This window comes from Melospiza melodia, chromosome 16 (genome assembly GCF_035770615.1).
Source record: "Melospiza melodia melodia isolate bMelMel2 chromosome 16, bMelMel2.pri, whole genome shotgun sequence".
In the NCBI taxonomy this organism is placed as follows: domain Eukaryota; kingdom Metazoa; phylum Chordata; class Aves; order Passeriformes; family Passerellidae; genus Melospiza; species Melospiza melodia.
In genome coordinates this window covers 9,309,560-9,324,443 of record NC_086209.1, presented here as the reverse complement: position 1 = coordinate 9,324,443, position 14,884 = coordinate 9,309,560, and the positions used below count along the sequence as shown (strand labels likewise).

The 14,884-nt window shown below is 40.3% G+C and overlaps 1 protein-coding gene across 1 annotated transcript in view; it reads left to right on the top strand.

Moving 5' to 3' along the window:
* COL4A5 (collagen type IV alpha 5 chain) overlaps window positions 1–14,884 on the top strand; it is a 72,095-nt gene that overhangs the window by 38,788 nt on the left and 18,423 nt on the right. Inside the window, exons 21-36 of the mRNA XM_063170915.1 lie at window positions 766–849; window positions 2,054–2,146; window positions 2,727–2,797; window positions 3,017–3,208; window positions 3,640–3,808; window positions 4,461–4,553; window positions 4,639–4,743; window positions 5,302–5,399; window positions 5,657–5,807; window positions 6,454–6,567; window positions 9,803–9,970; window positions 10,842–10,931; window positions 11,659–11,808; window positions 13,053–13,151; window positions 14,157–14,246; window positions 14,563–14,702. Coding sequence (XP_063026985.1) covers window positions 766–849; window positions 2,054–2,146; window positions 2,727–2,797; window positions 3,017–3,208; window positions 3,640–3,808; window positions 4,461–4,553; window positions 4,639–4,743; window positions 5,302–5,399; window positions 5,657–5,807; window positions 6,454–6,567; window positions 9,803–9,970; window positions 10,842–10,931; window positions 11,659–11,808; window positions 13,053–13,151; window positions 14,157–14,246; window positions 14,563–14,702 — 1,907 coding nt within the window. The remainder of the gene's footprint in view (window positions 1–765; window positions 850–2,053; window positions 2,147–2,726; window positions 2,798–3,016; window positions 3,209–3,639; window positions 3,809–4,460; window positions 4,554–4,638; window positions 4,744–5,301; window positions 5,400–5,656; window positions 5,808–6,453; window positions 6,568–9,802; window positions 9,971–10,841; window positions 10,932–11,658; window positions 11,809–13,052; window positions 13,152–14,156; window positions 14,247–14,562; window positions 14,703–14,884) is intronic.

Below are 14,884 nucleotides of genomic sequence, written 5' to 3'. Positions count from 1 at the left end.
TTTGGGTTTTTTTTAATTCCACCTCCAAAGATGTCGTTTATCAGCAGCTGAAGTCCATGAGATTCTATTGCTATAGGTCCTCCAAGTGGCTCCCCTTGCAAATCAAGACATCTGTAGGAGAACCTTAGGCTTAAGGAGGGGTACAGAATTTTTTCCCTACTAAGAGCTGTGATAGCAGGAGAGTCAAAGGTGTAACTTTTCACAGAGTTCCAGTTCCATTTCATAAATATTCTAGTGTGTAGACCATGTGAAATGAGCTTTGGAGTGGACACTTTGGATGAAAGCACTTAGCTTTTTTTTTGGTATAAGGAGAGTAGGGAATGGCAGATGGAATGTAAGAACTGGAAAGCTGTAGTGGAGAGTGGCTAACATGGTTCAGGAAAGAATTTCATGTCTAGATGGCATTGGCATCTGAAGTGTCCTTGCTCTGATGATGATTCATAGGCATGTTTTTATGATATGAGGCTGAACATCAGAATGAAGTGTAGAGATGGAAGTGTGTAGGCTGTGGGAAGCAGTGGGAGATGGTTGAGGTTGTAAAGAATTGAAGATTGTTGTGTAATATCACTATTTCTTTTTGAGATTGAATTACATGTGTGGGTTTTCACCAGCAGTCCTGTCTGAATTGCCAAAATGTTTGGTCTGTGATTATGGTGGGTGTATTAGAATCTCCACACAAATACATTTTTGTACTGAATGCATCTATTTGGTGCTGCTGTCAGTCTAATTCAAATAGATAATAAAACCTCTCCTGATTCTCCTTAGGTGAAGGGTTATGTGAGCAAGGGCCACCAGGTCCTCCAGGAATTCCAGGACAACAAGGTTTTACAGGGGAGCGAGGCCAAAAAGGTGCAGTGTCATGGCTATATTTTCTATTTTTCTCCTTTTTTTGAAGCTTGGTAAAAAATGTAAAGGCTGCATTAAATAATGATTAATGGTGCCCCTTCCAGTAGGGTTGAGTGCAGATGTTTTATGTCTCTGTGTAAGAAAGCTGTTTGCTTTGAGTGTAGGATACTCCTTAACACCTAACATTAAAGCACAGGAGCCTGAGTGGCTGAGGGTGTAACCAATAATGATCTTGAATAAAGTGAAATGGAACCTGAGGTTTATTATTATCTCCCAGGCAGATAGAAACTGTGCTTTGTAACAGCCCTGGCCAAATCTGTTTCAAAATTCATTAATATTATTCATTAATAAATTTGACACTTTTTATGGAAAGCAACATTAAAGTTATAAATACAAGACTCCTAATTTGAGCTGGTCAGTCTGCAGTGAGTTTGTTTGTTTGCTAAGCAAAAGAAAGTCATATTTAATATATATCCTTGTTTCCAAAAAGACAACCTTGCAATGAGGATGCTGATATGGGTAAGTGAGAATCTTTTCCTAGCCCAACCATGGACATCATAAATTACTTTAGACATCTCACTTTAATTTTGTACTCACTTGAAAGAAAAATATTTTTTGTCATGGAGATTGTAAAGATTAACTAATTAACCTAAATGAAATGTTCAAATATTTCACTGATGACTGTCACATATGTCTGTATGTGAAGGAAATTCCTAAGCTTCTTGAAACAAATCTTTTTTTCCTCATTAAATACTTTTAGTCTATTTTCAAATCAATGAAACATTCCCAATATTTATTTTGCACTCTTAGAGTTTGTTTGGGATTTTGATACATGTGGTTTATAGTTGTAGTTAGAAGTGTCAAGTACCTACTTTAAAAGGGGACACTTTTGCTGAGAAGAAAAAAAGTCCATGGTTTTATTTTCTATTTCTGAAAGCCCTGCTTTTGTTTTAATTGTTTTGCACTGTCATAACTACATTCTAATCTTATCTGATACTGGTTGTCTGACTCCTAGCCACCAAAAGCTTTAGTTTTAACTTACAGGGAGGGGGAGGCTTCTAATTTTAAGCAATAATTATTTAAAGTAGTCACTTTGGACCTGTATTATAGATCAGTAGCAAGAAAACAGTTGTTGTTTTGCTGAATTCTTTTAATATTTTCTAAAACCTCATGCTCAAGTACACTTTTTCAATGCAAATCTTTTTAGGTGACCGAGGAGACACATGCTTCAACTGCATAGGAACTGGAGTAACTGGTCCTCCTGGGGAGAGGGGACCACCAGGACCTCCTGGTAGTCCAGGTAGGGCTGGAGTCTTCACTAGATTGCTTAATATGTTCCATAAAGTCACTTTTTATCAGAGTTGTCTGGGTACAATGGTCACAATATAGCTGTGTATCGTGTACAAGTTCAAATGTGCATTTGTCAGCTCCAGTGCAGAGTTGGTGCATGTTGTGTTTTGCACAGTTGGAAAGAAACAAGATGGGCATGTGTGAAACATACACTCATTCTTTGAAAATCTAGTCTTTGAGAAATATTTCTCTGTTCAAGACAGTCTTGCAAGCATTCTGCATTTTGAAGGTTTAGGGTCTGCTGTAGATTTAACTGAGAGAGAAAAATCAACTTCTTCTACTGCTATTCCTGGAATAATGGAGGAGCTGGAGCTTTTAAAAAGTGTGATTTTTTATTTTTTTTTTTTGACACTGCTGGCTCAACTAGAGTTGCAAATATGTTTCTACTCAAATAAAAGTAAGATCTCAAAAAAAACCCCAAAATTGTAAACTGTGTCTAGTTTTAAAGCTATTATCAATGAAACATAATGTTTGATATTGCAGCCTCTCCAGATTTATGTTTTTCTTTTACATTTTTCTGCACTACTCAGGTTCTCCTGGTTTTCCTGGACCAAAAGGTGAAAAGGGGCTTCCTGGATTAACTGGCCTTGTAGGGCCACCAGTAAGTGGTGGTATTATGTTCTGGTGGGGAAAAGTATCTCATTTGTCTTGCATGACAGGTAGATCTGTAAACAATAGATTTAATTTATTGTCTAATATATATTTGTTGGTCCATAACTATCCTGAATGCATTATTCATACTGTGTTCCATACTCAGGGAGTGAAAGAAAAACTAAAATACCTTCTTTTTTTTCTTTCTTTTTGTTTTTTTCTCCCTCAGGGCTTCCCAGGCACCCCAGGTGCTCCTGGTAGACCTGGTCCTAAAGGTGACCCAGGGGATGTCCTGACTTCTCCAAGATTGAAAGGTGACAAAGGAGACCCTGGCTTCCCAGGACCTCCAGGTCTCCCTGGCATAGATGGCACTCCTGGACGAGATGGACTGCCAGGTTTGCCTGGCCCTAAGGGGGAACCTGTGAGTGCCATTTCAGGCTTTGACTGGATGGGTGTTTGGGAAGTCCTGCATGCATTTGACATAGTGCAGATAAAAGAACTGGTACAAATGCACTTTGTATGTGATAAGGCAGGAATTCTCTTCAGTAAATGCCAATCTAGTGATGGTACACTGAGGTACCTCCTGAATCTGCCAATGCTCTAGAAATAAGCTGAGGCTCCTCTTGGGCAGTGTCAGAGGGTCCCTTCTGCCATTGTCTATGTTTCACCTGTGTACTGGGAGGAAGTAACCAGGTTTAGGCTTGCTCTCTACCGTGTTAGCAAGGTGTAGGCAGCTAATGAGAGCTGGAAGGATGGAAACTGCCAGAGAGTTTCAAAGCAGAAACGTTGAAACACTTTACTCTTTAGATAGTAAATACATTATCTTTCCCATCATGCTCTTTCTATTTCCAGGGCAGTGTTGCATTCAAAGGAGAAATGGGTATTCCAGGTGACCCAGGGATACCAGGTCTTCCTGGTGAAAAAGGGCTTCCTGGACCTCCTGGTTTTGGTCCACAAGGCTCACCTGGTGAAAAGGGCATCCAAGGTGTATCTGGCCGTCCAGGGCCTCCTGGTGTCCCGGGTGAGTTGGTCTCTGTGTGCTGTTGAGCAAGGGCTGCAAAGCCAAACTTTGTCCCTTCTCAGAACATAATGCTGCTTTTTAGCTTTTCCTAGAAGCTTTATGTGACTTGTTATTTGTGTGCTCCCTTACTGAGGGTCCTCACAGAACCAGAGGGAGGGCAGCATCTCTGCCATGTCACTTTAGGCACATGCCTCACCTTCTGCTCTGACCTCCAGGGAAGCTTCTCCTTTCCCACTGACTGCAGTGGAAATGCACTGTAACTATCTTTGTATGCTTGGCTATACTGCAGCTAAAACAGGTTGGGGGAAAAAAGGGGTTGCTTTGAACAACTTTGCTTTTGTTACTTTCTTGTCAACTACACAGATCCTAATCAAGTTGTGCTGGTGTCAGCTATGGAAATACTATTCACATGATGGTACCTAGGATGAAGCTATTAAAAAATAACAGTTCAGAAAAACTGTCTGAACATTGAACAGGGCTTCTGAGCCTCTAAGTGCTTTGTGGGGCCTGGGATAGAGAACCTATTGAATAAAGTATTGCTGATGTCTGAGTTCTCTGTAAGCTTGGGATGGGACTGGCATTACTTCTGCTTAAAGAAAAACAGAAAAACAACTCCTACTGAGTGATGCATATCTCTGCTTTTTGGTTTTAGGTCCAAAAGGTGACCCTGGCCAGACTATTACAGAACCAGGAGTTCCTGGTCCCCCTGGTCCTCCAGGAAGAATTGGTGATCCAGGTCTTCCAGGTAAAGCAGCAGCTAGATACCCAGGGGATTCCAAGAGCTTTTTATTCTGATTCTGGATATAACTATGCTGATTTTCTTTTTCCAGGAGATCCTGGTCAGCCAGGTCAGCGTGGTTTACCTGGCATCCCAGGTGCAAAGGGAGAGCCAGGTATTCCTGGCATTGGACTTCCAGGTCCACCAGGCCCAAAGGGTATGTTTACTGCCCTGTTACTGTATTGTACTGGCTGGAAGAGGGGGCATAAGGGGTCTCTTCACTTTTCAATAGTGAGTTGACTTCTGTCTCCAGAGTCCTTTAGAAAATATTTGTCCTAAAGCTATACATCTTTATAACAGTTTCAGAAATACCAGGAGAAAAAACTGCTGAGCTGTTATTAGTCTGTTCACTGTCCTGCTCCTTCTCATTAGCTTACATTTTTCAGTAAACCAATAACACTTTGGTAAAACTTTGGGAAATGAGCTTGAATCAATAAATGATCTCCTAATGCTGCCTCAAGATGTTAATGTTTCTGATGTGAACTGCTTGTGATTTTTGTAAAAGCTCACAGCATAGGGAGTGCCCACTCGGAGAGTCCCAGAGACCCTTTGTGGCAAAGACTGAATGCTCAGAAGTTCTCTCAGCTGAATGGGTACCCCATCAGTGCTTGGACTAGCACAGAACCTCTTTTCATGGGTTTTAGGCATGTCTGGAGGAGTTGTTCTAATGCTGTCTGGTGTCCTTTCTGCTCCCTAATCTTCCTGTCATGTGCAGGTTTCCCAGGGACTCCAGGCCCGCCCGGAGCTCCAGGAACTCCAGGTCGCCCTGGGCTGGATGGACCTCCTGGACCACCTGGTTTCCCAGGAGAGAAGGTTTGTGTTTACTATAAAACTTCCCTTAGAGGTTTTTCTGTGTCACTGGGAAGATGATGAGGAGGATTTCACCTCTTGTTCTCAGCTTTTCATGGTGGGAAAGTAAAATATTTTACTTGACATTTTGAGTGAGGATAGTAAAATAGAAATTGAACTCTGAGATGGTGGCCATTTTTAATTTTGTTACTTTTAACATTCTTAGGAGAGGCTAAACCTAGAAAATCACCTTTTACTTTTTTAAAATGTATTTGTTATAGGGAGAGCGTGGATTTGGAGTTCCAGGACCACCTGGGCCCCCAGGACCCCCAGGCATAAAAGGAGTTCAAGGACCTAAAGGTGATCCTGGTTTCCCAGGAAACCCTGGTCTACCAGGCCGGGCAGGATTTGATGGAACCCCAGGGCCCAAAGGTATTGAGAACTCTCCCTGCTTTGTTCCCCTATTGAACTTTTTTAAATGTAGCTGTGCTGGGAGGCATGTGGCAGTTAAATACAAGCAATGCTGACTTTAGAGCCATTACTTCTAAATCAATTTTTCCAAAGCAGACACACCTGTGTAAATGGAAGAATGTGTTCTCAAAAGGCAGTTAAGGGAATAAATCTCAATCTGTGGGTCAGTACCTGAAGCTCGGTGTTCTAAAGACAAATAATGTTTATATGGGGTAAAACTTTGTCAACAGAGTAATTTTCATTTAGATGCACTGTGCTTCCACATGCACAGTTAGCAATTGATTTACCTCTGCTCTTGACCATGGTCTGTACTGACCTTCCCAGCATGCCTGGTTTGCTGGGGAGCATCTTTTGAGTTTGATGTGGATGATAGTGCAATATATGTGTGTGTAGCCTAGAAACAAAAACTTCATGAGGTCCATGTTGAGTGAGGACAAACCTCTGGCCTTGGGAAATAGCCTCTGGAGTGTGGTTTTTTTCTCTGTTAGATCAATGTTGGTTTGCTTGCAAGAATGAGATTTCAAGTACAATGTGCAGGGACTCTGCTCTGAAAGCAAATGTCTCTGAAATTAGTTCACAATTTGACTAAACAAGAGTGTTCTTTTAGGTGACCCTGGACCAAGTGGACCACCAGGACTTCCAGGCCCACCAGGCATCCCTGGCATTGGTGGTCAAGGTCCTCCTGGATCTCCAGGACCTCCAGGTCCTGTTGGCCCCCCAGGTAAAACTTACACAAATGGTTGCCATAGGTTATTTCTGGCATATACAAGCAGGGACACAAAGGGCTGAAGGTCCAACTCACAGATAGACAGTGATAATTAAGTTTATGTCTCTGAAGGGAGTTTGGTTGCCTTTTGTCTAAAATGACTGGTGATTGATGAAGATATGAACTTGTTCCTTCTCTGCACAGAAGGGTACATGTGCATGCATGCACATCATTCTATTCAGTTTGTTCATGGAAATTTTTTTTCCTTTCATTCAGTGAATGGGCTTGCTGTGCACCGACTCTTGATGTTGCAAATATGTGGCAGTCACCACAGTGAGAACACTTCCTGTGGTCCTCAGCATGCCTTGCACCAAAGCCCTTCCAAACACATCCAGTTCCAGTATTAAATTAAATATTTAATTCTGCCATGCCTGTAAAATGTTTGTGTTGCATGTCTGTGAGCTACACTGTTTGAACATGTTTGTGTGTCAGCACTGGGCTTGTCATTGTTTGCAATGCATGGTGACAAAATCATGGCCAGCTCTAAGACCATGGATCATGGATTGGTTGGTCATATTCAGATCTTTATGAACTGTGAGCTGAGATTCAGCAAAGTGCCGAACTTGAAGGTGGACAAGCACTTGAGTAAACAGACCCATGGAGTTTGAATTCTGCTTGCATGCACAGTGTGGGTCAGGTTTCAATCTGTTCTTCCTGAGTGGGGCAAGGAGCATGTGGTCAGGGCACCAGCCAACCTGGGGTGTGCCCAGTGCTGGGAGCAGGGCACAGGAGGGGTTGGGACAAGGCACACAGGGGTGCCCTGGGGCAGCAGTGGGTGCTGAACCTGGCTGGCTGTGCTGACTGTAGGATCCTGAGCTGCACTGGAGGCTAAACTGAAACACAAGGACCTGATTTTAGGGTTAGGGGGGATGGGATCAGTGTGGGTTTGAATGTTTCATCCAATGCATGTTCTTTTGTCTTCCTGTAACATCTCCTCTGGTGCTAGCCAGAGTTTGATTTTGTGTGACCACCAATTTATTCTACAAAATACCAATGTTGACAAATGCACAATGATTACTAGAGCTGATGGATTTGAAATGCCTCTATTTTCACTCTTCATGTCTGTACTGACTAATCAGTGTGGCTATTAACAGCATGGGACTCTGAAATCTGGTGCATGCTGGAAGGTCCTGCTTGAGAAATCTTTATTTCCCTTGGCACTGCTCTGTCTCTGTTCTGTGCAGAATGCCTTACATTCCCTTCTCCCATCTCTCATGTGTATTACTAGGCTGTTTTGATTCTGATCCTTTATGCAGCATTAGGGTAAAGTTTCTGGGACTCTGTTTTTCAGGTAATTTAGAAAATTCTTCGAAAATTCTGTTCAGAATTTGCTTCCTCTGCACCACCATTTATTCAAGTAGTTTGTAATAGGTCAACATCTTTCCTTTTTTGAATATGTAACAAATTACTTTAGAATTTACTATGTTGTCTACATTGTTCTAATTATGATGTGGTTACTTTTTTGAGACCAGAAATTAGATTGGAATTAATTTCTATTTGAAAAAATATCTTTGCCATTCTAGGTATGGAGTTTGTCCTATATATTATGTTCTCTTTTTTCTACTTGGTGATAGAAAGTCCTTGAATACAGAGCATGTGTATCCCCTGTCCATCATCTGGTACTGGTTTTTTTTTCTGTGCAAAATAGCCACTCCAGGCACATGACACCAGGGTTTAAAGCAGTGATAAGCTGCTGCCAGAGCAGAACACACTTAGAATTAAATAAATGCAATTCCACAGCTTATGCCATCAAGAAAATTCAATCTACCTTTTTTCAGAGTATGAAGAACACATGATGACATCACTCCTAAACTTGTTCCTGCAGCTGAGAGTGGGGTCACCATTACAGAGTTGGAATTCTGCTGCCTTGGAGTTATTTATGAGGTTTTGGCAGGGTGGTGTCAATTATCTCAGACTGTGCCAGGGCATGCAACATGCAGTATACCATCTGTGATGTAACAATGTGTGCTTACATAATAGAACTAAAAGAATGGGGGAAAATATTGAAAGCTTTTTTCGTGTAATAATGAAGAAACATCTTTTGAAAATCCCTGTTTGGAGGGATTTAACAGAGTGTGAGGCCAATCAATGAGAAGCTGATTGATAGGGGGTACTCTGGTGTTCAGAAGGGATCCAAGCCAGTGTCTAGCAATGAGAGTTTTGTAAGAAACATAGCAGAAAAATCTTGTTCCCCATTTTTATAGAGAATACTAGACAAGGAGAGACAGGAAAACAAAATTAAAATGTACTATCAATATTTGAAAATATGTTTGTGGCTTCTGCATACAGAGATGAATGCAGTTTGAAGATGATCTCCAAGTTTCCCTGCAGTCTGGTTTCTCTTAGCTGCATTAGCTTTGATTCTTTGTATTTAGATCTATTTTCAGTAACTTTAGATATATTTTTTTGTCTTTGTTCTAATCCGTATGTGCTTTATTTTGTTTCCTAACTTAATGACTATTACAACTGCTTACTGCTACCTGTCTCAACTTCCTGATGAGCTCTAACTCGTTGGCTTTTCAACCTCAGGTCCCCCAGGTACTGTGGTTTCTTTACCAAAGGCTTTTCTTAACTTGAGATTTATGAATTCTCCTTTTTGGTCAGCTACATTTTCAGAGTGAGCATCTTCACTGACTCTGTGCACTGGAGGGAAATGAGCCACCTGCTTCCTTCATTGCCTTGAGCTCAGGGTCATTAGCGCTGAACAATCTTAAGCATATCTTGACAATTATTATTTTTCATTTAGGGAAAATACAGTGCAGTGCAGAATTTCGCTAACCTTCAAAAATATTCAGCTGCTGTTACCTTAGAATGTAGGAAAACTGAGTAATTCATGGACATATGCAAATGTGAATACCTAATTTTAAAATACAAATAAGTCTACTAAATTTGGCTTTTTCTTTTAATATCAGACTTAAAATATTGTTGAAGAGAGTTGTTTTCCTTTTGAGATTTGAATTGCATTTGCTGCATCTTAGTAAAATTTTAGGCATGTTTCTTTTCAGGAGAATTTGGCCTTCTAACACTTGGAAGCCATTAAAAAATAATTGGTTTTAGAGGAATTGCAGGGTTTTCAGCAGTACTAGGAATGGATTGCAACTAAAACTATTCCTACAGTATACCCCATCACACAGATCTCAGCCTTTCCTGACTTTTTGCTAAAAGGTTTTGTCTTAACCACATTGTCTAGGGCTGCAAGGCATTCCAGGGGAGAAAGGGGATCCAGGTCCTCCAGGCTTCGATATTCCAGGTCCTCCAGGTGACCAAGGAGCTCCAGGATATCCAGGACCCCCTGGACTACCAGGGCCTCAGGGTTCACCTGGGCCCCCTGGCAGGGATGGAATACCTGGATTTCCAGGTAAGTTCATGTATTTTACCTGTGGAGAAAGACCAAACTGCAGTTACAGGTGATAAGCTCTTTATGCTTGGCTATGCCAGCTTAATGTGCTTAGGTGTTTATCCTTCCTATTTAAAGTTGGATATATGTGACCATTACACCTCATACTTTAAAAAAAAAAAAAAGTAACAAGATTTGTTGCATTAAAATCCTTGTTACCTTTTCACTCTTCTCTGTAACTTGATTTAAATATTTCATACGTTATTCTTTTTCATAACTTTCAGATATGGCTTTGATCATCATTGTTATGATACTTCTCTAATTTATTTTGTGATTGTTTTCTAGTCACTGCTCTAATTAAGAACAGAATTTGTTTAAAGAAAATCATGGTAAATGCTACTTAGTTTTAAGTATTAATTTCCTTATTCTAAGTGTTAGACTGTTCAGTTAAGCTAGTCTGTTTTGGCCTTTGAAATAGAAATACTAAAAATGAATTTTGATAATATCTTGGATAGAGGGAGCAATACAAAAGATTCTACAAGTAGTGTATACTTAATTGTCTTTTTGCCTTTCATTCAAGTCAAGTTTGTTCCAACTAGTATTTGTGTTTCTAACCAGAGAACTAAACCTCTTGGAGATATAAACATGCTTTCTACCATAGCAGAGCAGTGTAAATTTTCTTCTCAGGACCTAACTGGAAAAATTGCCACAATTTTCAAGTGTCATTTTGTCTGTTATTAATTTATACAATAAATGAGTGCTTGTAATTCCCTTAAAACACACGTATGCTGGTTAATAAATAACATAGAGATCCAGGGAAGCAAATTTAAGGTGCCTGTTAGGTTTTGAGTTTCTATTCAGAATGACAATGTGGTTGGTTCAATGCTTTTAGGTGCCAAAGGTGAGATGGGTGTCATGGGAGCTCCTGGTCCTCCAGGGCCTCCAGGAACTCCTGGAAGAAATGGTCTGCCTGGCTTGAAAGGTAATGTTTGTTTTATTCACCCTTGAAAGGGACACAGAATGCTGTTTTCCCTCTCCTGTGTTGTAATACTAACATCTAGATTTTAATTTCTCAGACCTGCCTAAGTTATTGTCTTGTTACAGTGCTGATGTTCAGAATTACTTTGCATTTTTAAGCCATGGCATTCAATCACTATTTAGTTGATGTCATGAATTGTTAGCTATTTTAGAAACATTTCCTTCGGATTGACGGCATTGAAGTAGGGCAATATTTCTGCAGTGTGTTTTGAAGCCTGCTTAAAGCAGCAGAAAGAAGAAAATCAGTAGCTTAGAGTTATGGAGTCATCAAGAATTAGCTATATAGGTATCAGAGAGTCTCTTCTCTGCATTTTCCCAACCCCCTTGTTGGAGAAGAATTTTGAAAGAGTTTGGTAGAAGAAAACCCAGTTCACCTCTCCAGAACAAGGAGGCTCTGAATCCAAAGTTGCCATAGCTGTTGTGCTGGTAGCACAGGCACAGCTGCTTCCTCTGCTGCCCAGAGTTGGCAGACACCCCTGTGCACTCCATTCCCTCAGCTTTGTTCCAGGGCTGAAGGTGCTGTGGAGCACTTTCCATGAACTGCCTGATCATTGGGTGAATTCCAACCTCATGAATAAATCATGGAATGCCTATGTAAGACAAAGCATGACAAATACATTAGCCTACCTTTAAGGATTATTTTTTCCTTTTGTTGGCTGTACCTTCTGTAGGTAATAGTGGATTACCTGGTCCACCAGGACCTCCTGGACCAGTGGGGCAGAAAGGCATCAAAGGTGAAGCAGGTCTGCCAGGTCCACCAGGAACACTTGATCCCAAACAGCTGGGAGCAAAAGGAGAAAAAGGCGAGCCGGGTGTTCCAGGTAAGGAAATTTGCATGTGGGTGTGGGGAGGTGCTTTGTCCTCTACACATACTAGTGAGCTGTGACTGAATCCATTACTATTCATTCATTCTTACAGAAAAAAAAATTAATTTGGAATATAGATGTGGTTTAAGGGTCTTGTGTTTAGGCTTTTTTAAAAGGGATTTTGTCACTAAGTTCCTTTTTATGATTAGTCTGCTGTGTCCTTGCTCATTAGCTATTACTATTATTTGGCACATGGCAGTTTTGTAATAGCACTAAGATGCTTTGAGCAGGATTACAATTCACTCTTCTAGGAGTTATTCCTTAGCATGATGAGAGAGTTTTCATAGCTGCTGTCCTGGCTGCATTCCTGCTGTCTCAAAGGCCCTTCAGTCTTTGCCACATAGAATGAAGTTGCTCAGGTCATCTTCTCATGCACCATCTTCTCCCTTTGAGTGTCTCTCTGTACCACCTATGAGCTGAATGTCATCTCTGTGTGTGTTTCTGCTTGGGAAGTTGGCAGCCTGGAAGTCTTTTTCAAGTCTGTGTTCTGTCATTCTTACTGGCTTCTCCCTCCTCCCCCACCAAGGGTTCTGATGTCTCCTTTGAACTCTTAATTTAGTCTTGAAAGGAGTAAAAAATATTCTACCCTAGAGAGAGCCAGAATGCTTTTCCCTAATGTTGTCCCAGCCATTATTTTGCTAATTTACCTATTTTATTAATTTCTCACAAGTCAAGATAGGCTCCAAAGACACTATTTTTCTTTTCCTATGGAAGGCAGGTTTAACTATGTCAGCAGGGTAACACAAAGTTCTTATGGGATATCAGCCACATAGAATTTGTAAAAATATGCTAAAAGAAACTTGCATTAAATTTTATAATATATTAGTCCCAAAGTGATTTTGATGTAGCAATGTAATTTAACTTGTATATAAATAATCTGGGTGAATGCAGAGATTAGAATGGAGTCTGCTCATCCAGAAGACAGCCCTTGAGTGAAGTATATTAGCATTAGTCATTAAGTTACTTTTTTCTCTACTTACTATATTGTTCCTGTTCTGTAGTAATTTTAAATTTTCCAGAACAAATACTTTGTGTTCTGTGATACTTTTCTTTGCTAAGATAGGGGAATTATATTTACTGAAGAAAAATCCCTATTTGGTTTTGTATTTATCCACAGCTACATCTGATCTCTTATGGTAAAAGAAAACATACAGTAGTAGTGATAGTAGTAATAATAAAATGTATCTTTTTCCCTTGAGGTGTTCCTGGTTTATCAGGCCAGAAAGGTTATCAAGGTCTCCCAGGTGACCCAGGCCCACCAGGACTTAGTGGCCCACCAGGTGTGCCAGGATTGCCAGGTCAGTAAACAAGACCTCAGCTGGACAGTTTTGATGAATAAAGATTTGCATTTGTTTTTATCATGGAGTTGGGCTGTTAATCCACTTATATCTAAACTAACCTTAGGGATTTGCACTTGAAACTGCAGCAGAGTTTTGGGACATTTGAAGTCATTATCCAAACACATGCTTGAAGCCCTTTCCTTCCAAAAGACTCAAGAGCAGGTTTAAACTGATCCCGTTGAAGATTAAGGTGTCTTTCAGGATGACTGCAAAAGTACTTGCTGCCTGAGCAAGCAACGTGACTGCAGAACCTGCCAAAAGGCCTTTCATTTCATATGTTTATTTCGTATATTGCTAAGCATTGTATTTTGAAAATGGCCAAATAGATGTATTGCAAAGGCTGTCAGGGTGTCTGATATTTGCTTTGGAGAGTATTAATGAAAGAATTGCAAGGACCAAGAAAACTAATTCTGTTTTGAACCACTTCTCCCTACAGCTATAACAATTTATCTGAGATCTTGAGTCCTTTTTTGCTGTGTCTAATGTAGGCCTTGCTCTAAATATTTTGTTGGGCTTAGGGATTATTATTAACATCCAGGACTCAAACTAGTTTGAGTATTGTAGGTTGCATTTAATTCTGTAAAAGAAGCTGCTGAATACTTGTTCCACATAAGGGATGATGTGTTCATTCTGCAGAGGAACTCATGACAGACCATGTCACACCTGTCAGTGCTGAATCCTTTCAGATAGTGACTGAATCCTGGACTGAGATTTGACCTATTTCATTAGACTTGTTTCAAAACAAATCAGCAGTGGCCCTGATCAAATCTTGGCTTGCAACAAAATGAAGGTGTTGAATATTTTACTACAAATAAGTGTGGAAAAGCAAGTAGGAACAGTATGAGACCTAAAGCAACTCCAAATCCATTGCTTGTAATCAGATAAGCATGTTCCTATGAGAATGCATGGATATCAGAAACCTGTAATTATTGCCATTAATTAACTCAATCACACCTTTCCTAGGCATCAAGGGAGACATGGGGCTTCCTGGGCAGCCAGGACCAACAGGACCTCCAGGATTAAAAGGAGCTATGGGAGAGATGGGCCTTCCAGGTTAGTTTCTGTGCTTGAATTGTACTTCATCTGGGCCAGTGGTCTCCTGTTATATACCCCAAAGATGACTCTATTTGTGTCTAGTATGTAATAATAGCAATAAATATGAGGATTGCATAAAGCCCTACATACATAATGTATGGAGACTTTTAGGTAATTGTTTTAGTTTGGTTTTAGAAGGAAAAAAACATTAGGTATTCAAGGCCAGCCAGTCAAATTGTTAGGCCTTTCTAGTTGAGTTGCTGTATTTTGAATTATTTCTGTAAATTACTGCAGAAGTTTTATTTTTTTTTATTTCATTTTATCTTTTGGACAGGTCCCCCTGGGCTTAAAGGCAACCAAGGACTGGCAGGACGTCCAGGGCAGCCTGGGCCTGCAGGATTTCCTGGACTGAAAGGGGAGAAAGGTGACCCTGGTCTTTCAGGCATTGGTATTCCTGGTCCCCCTGGACCAAAGGTACCTTTACAAAATCCTTCCATTGAAAATTACATGAGGAAATTAAATTTTGTGTTGATTTTTTCCCCCTCAACTATTACTTTATATATGCTAAGTATAACTGTAAATATGTATATGAATATATTAGAAGCAAGCAGGGTTGACTTTTCAGGTGAGATAAAAATTTCTAATTTTAAAGGTGA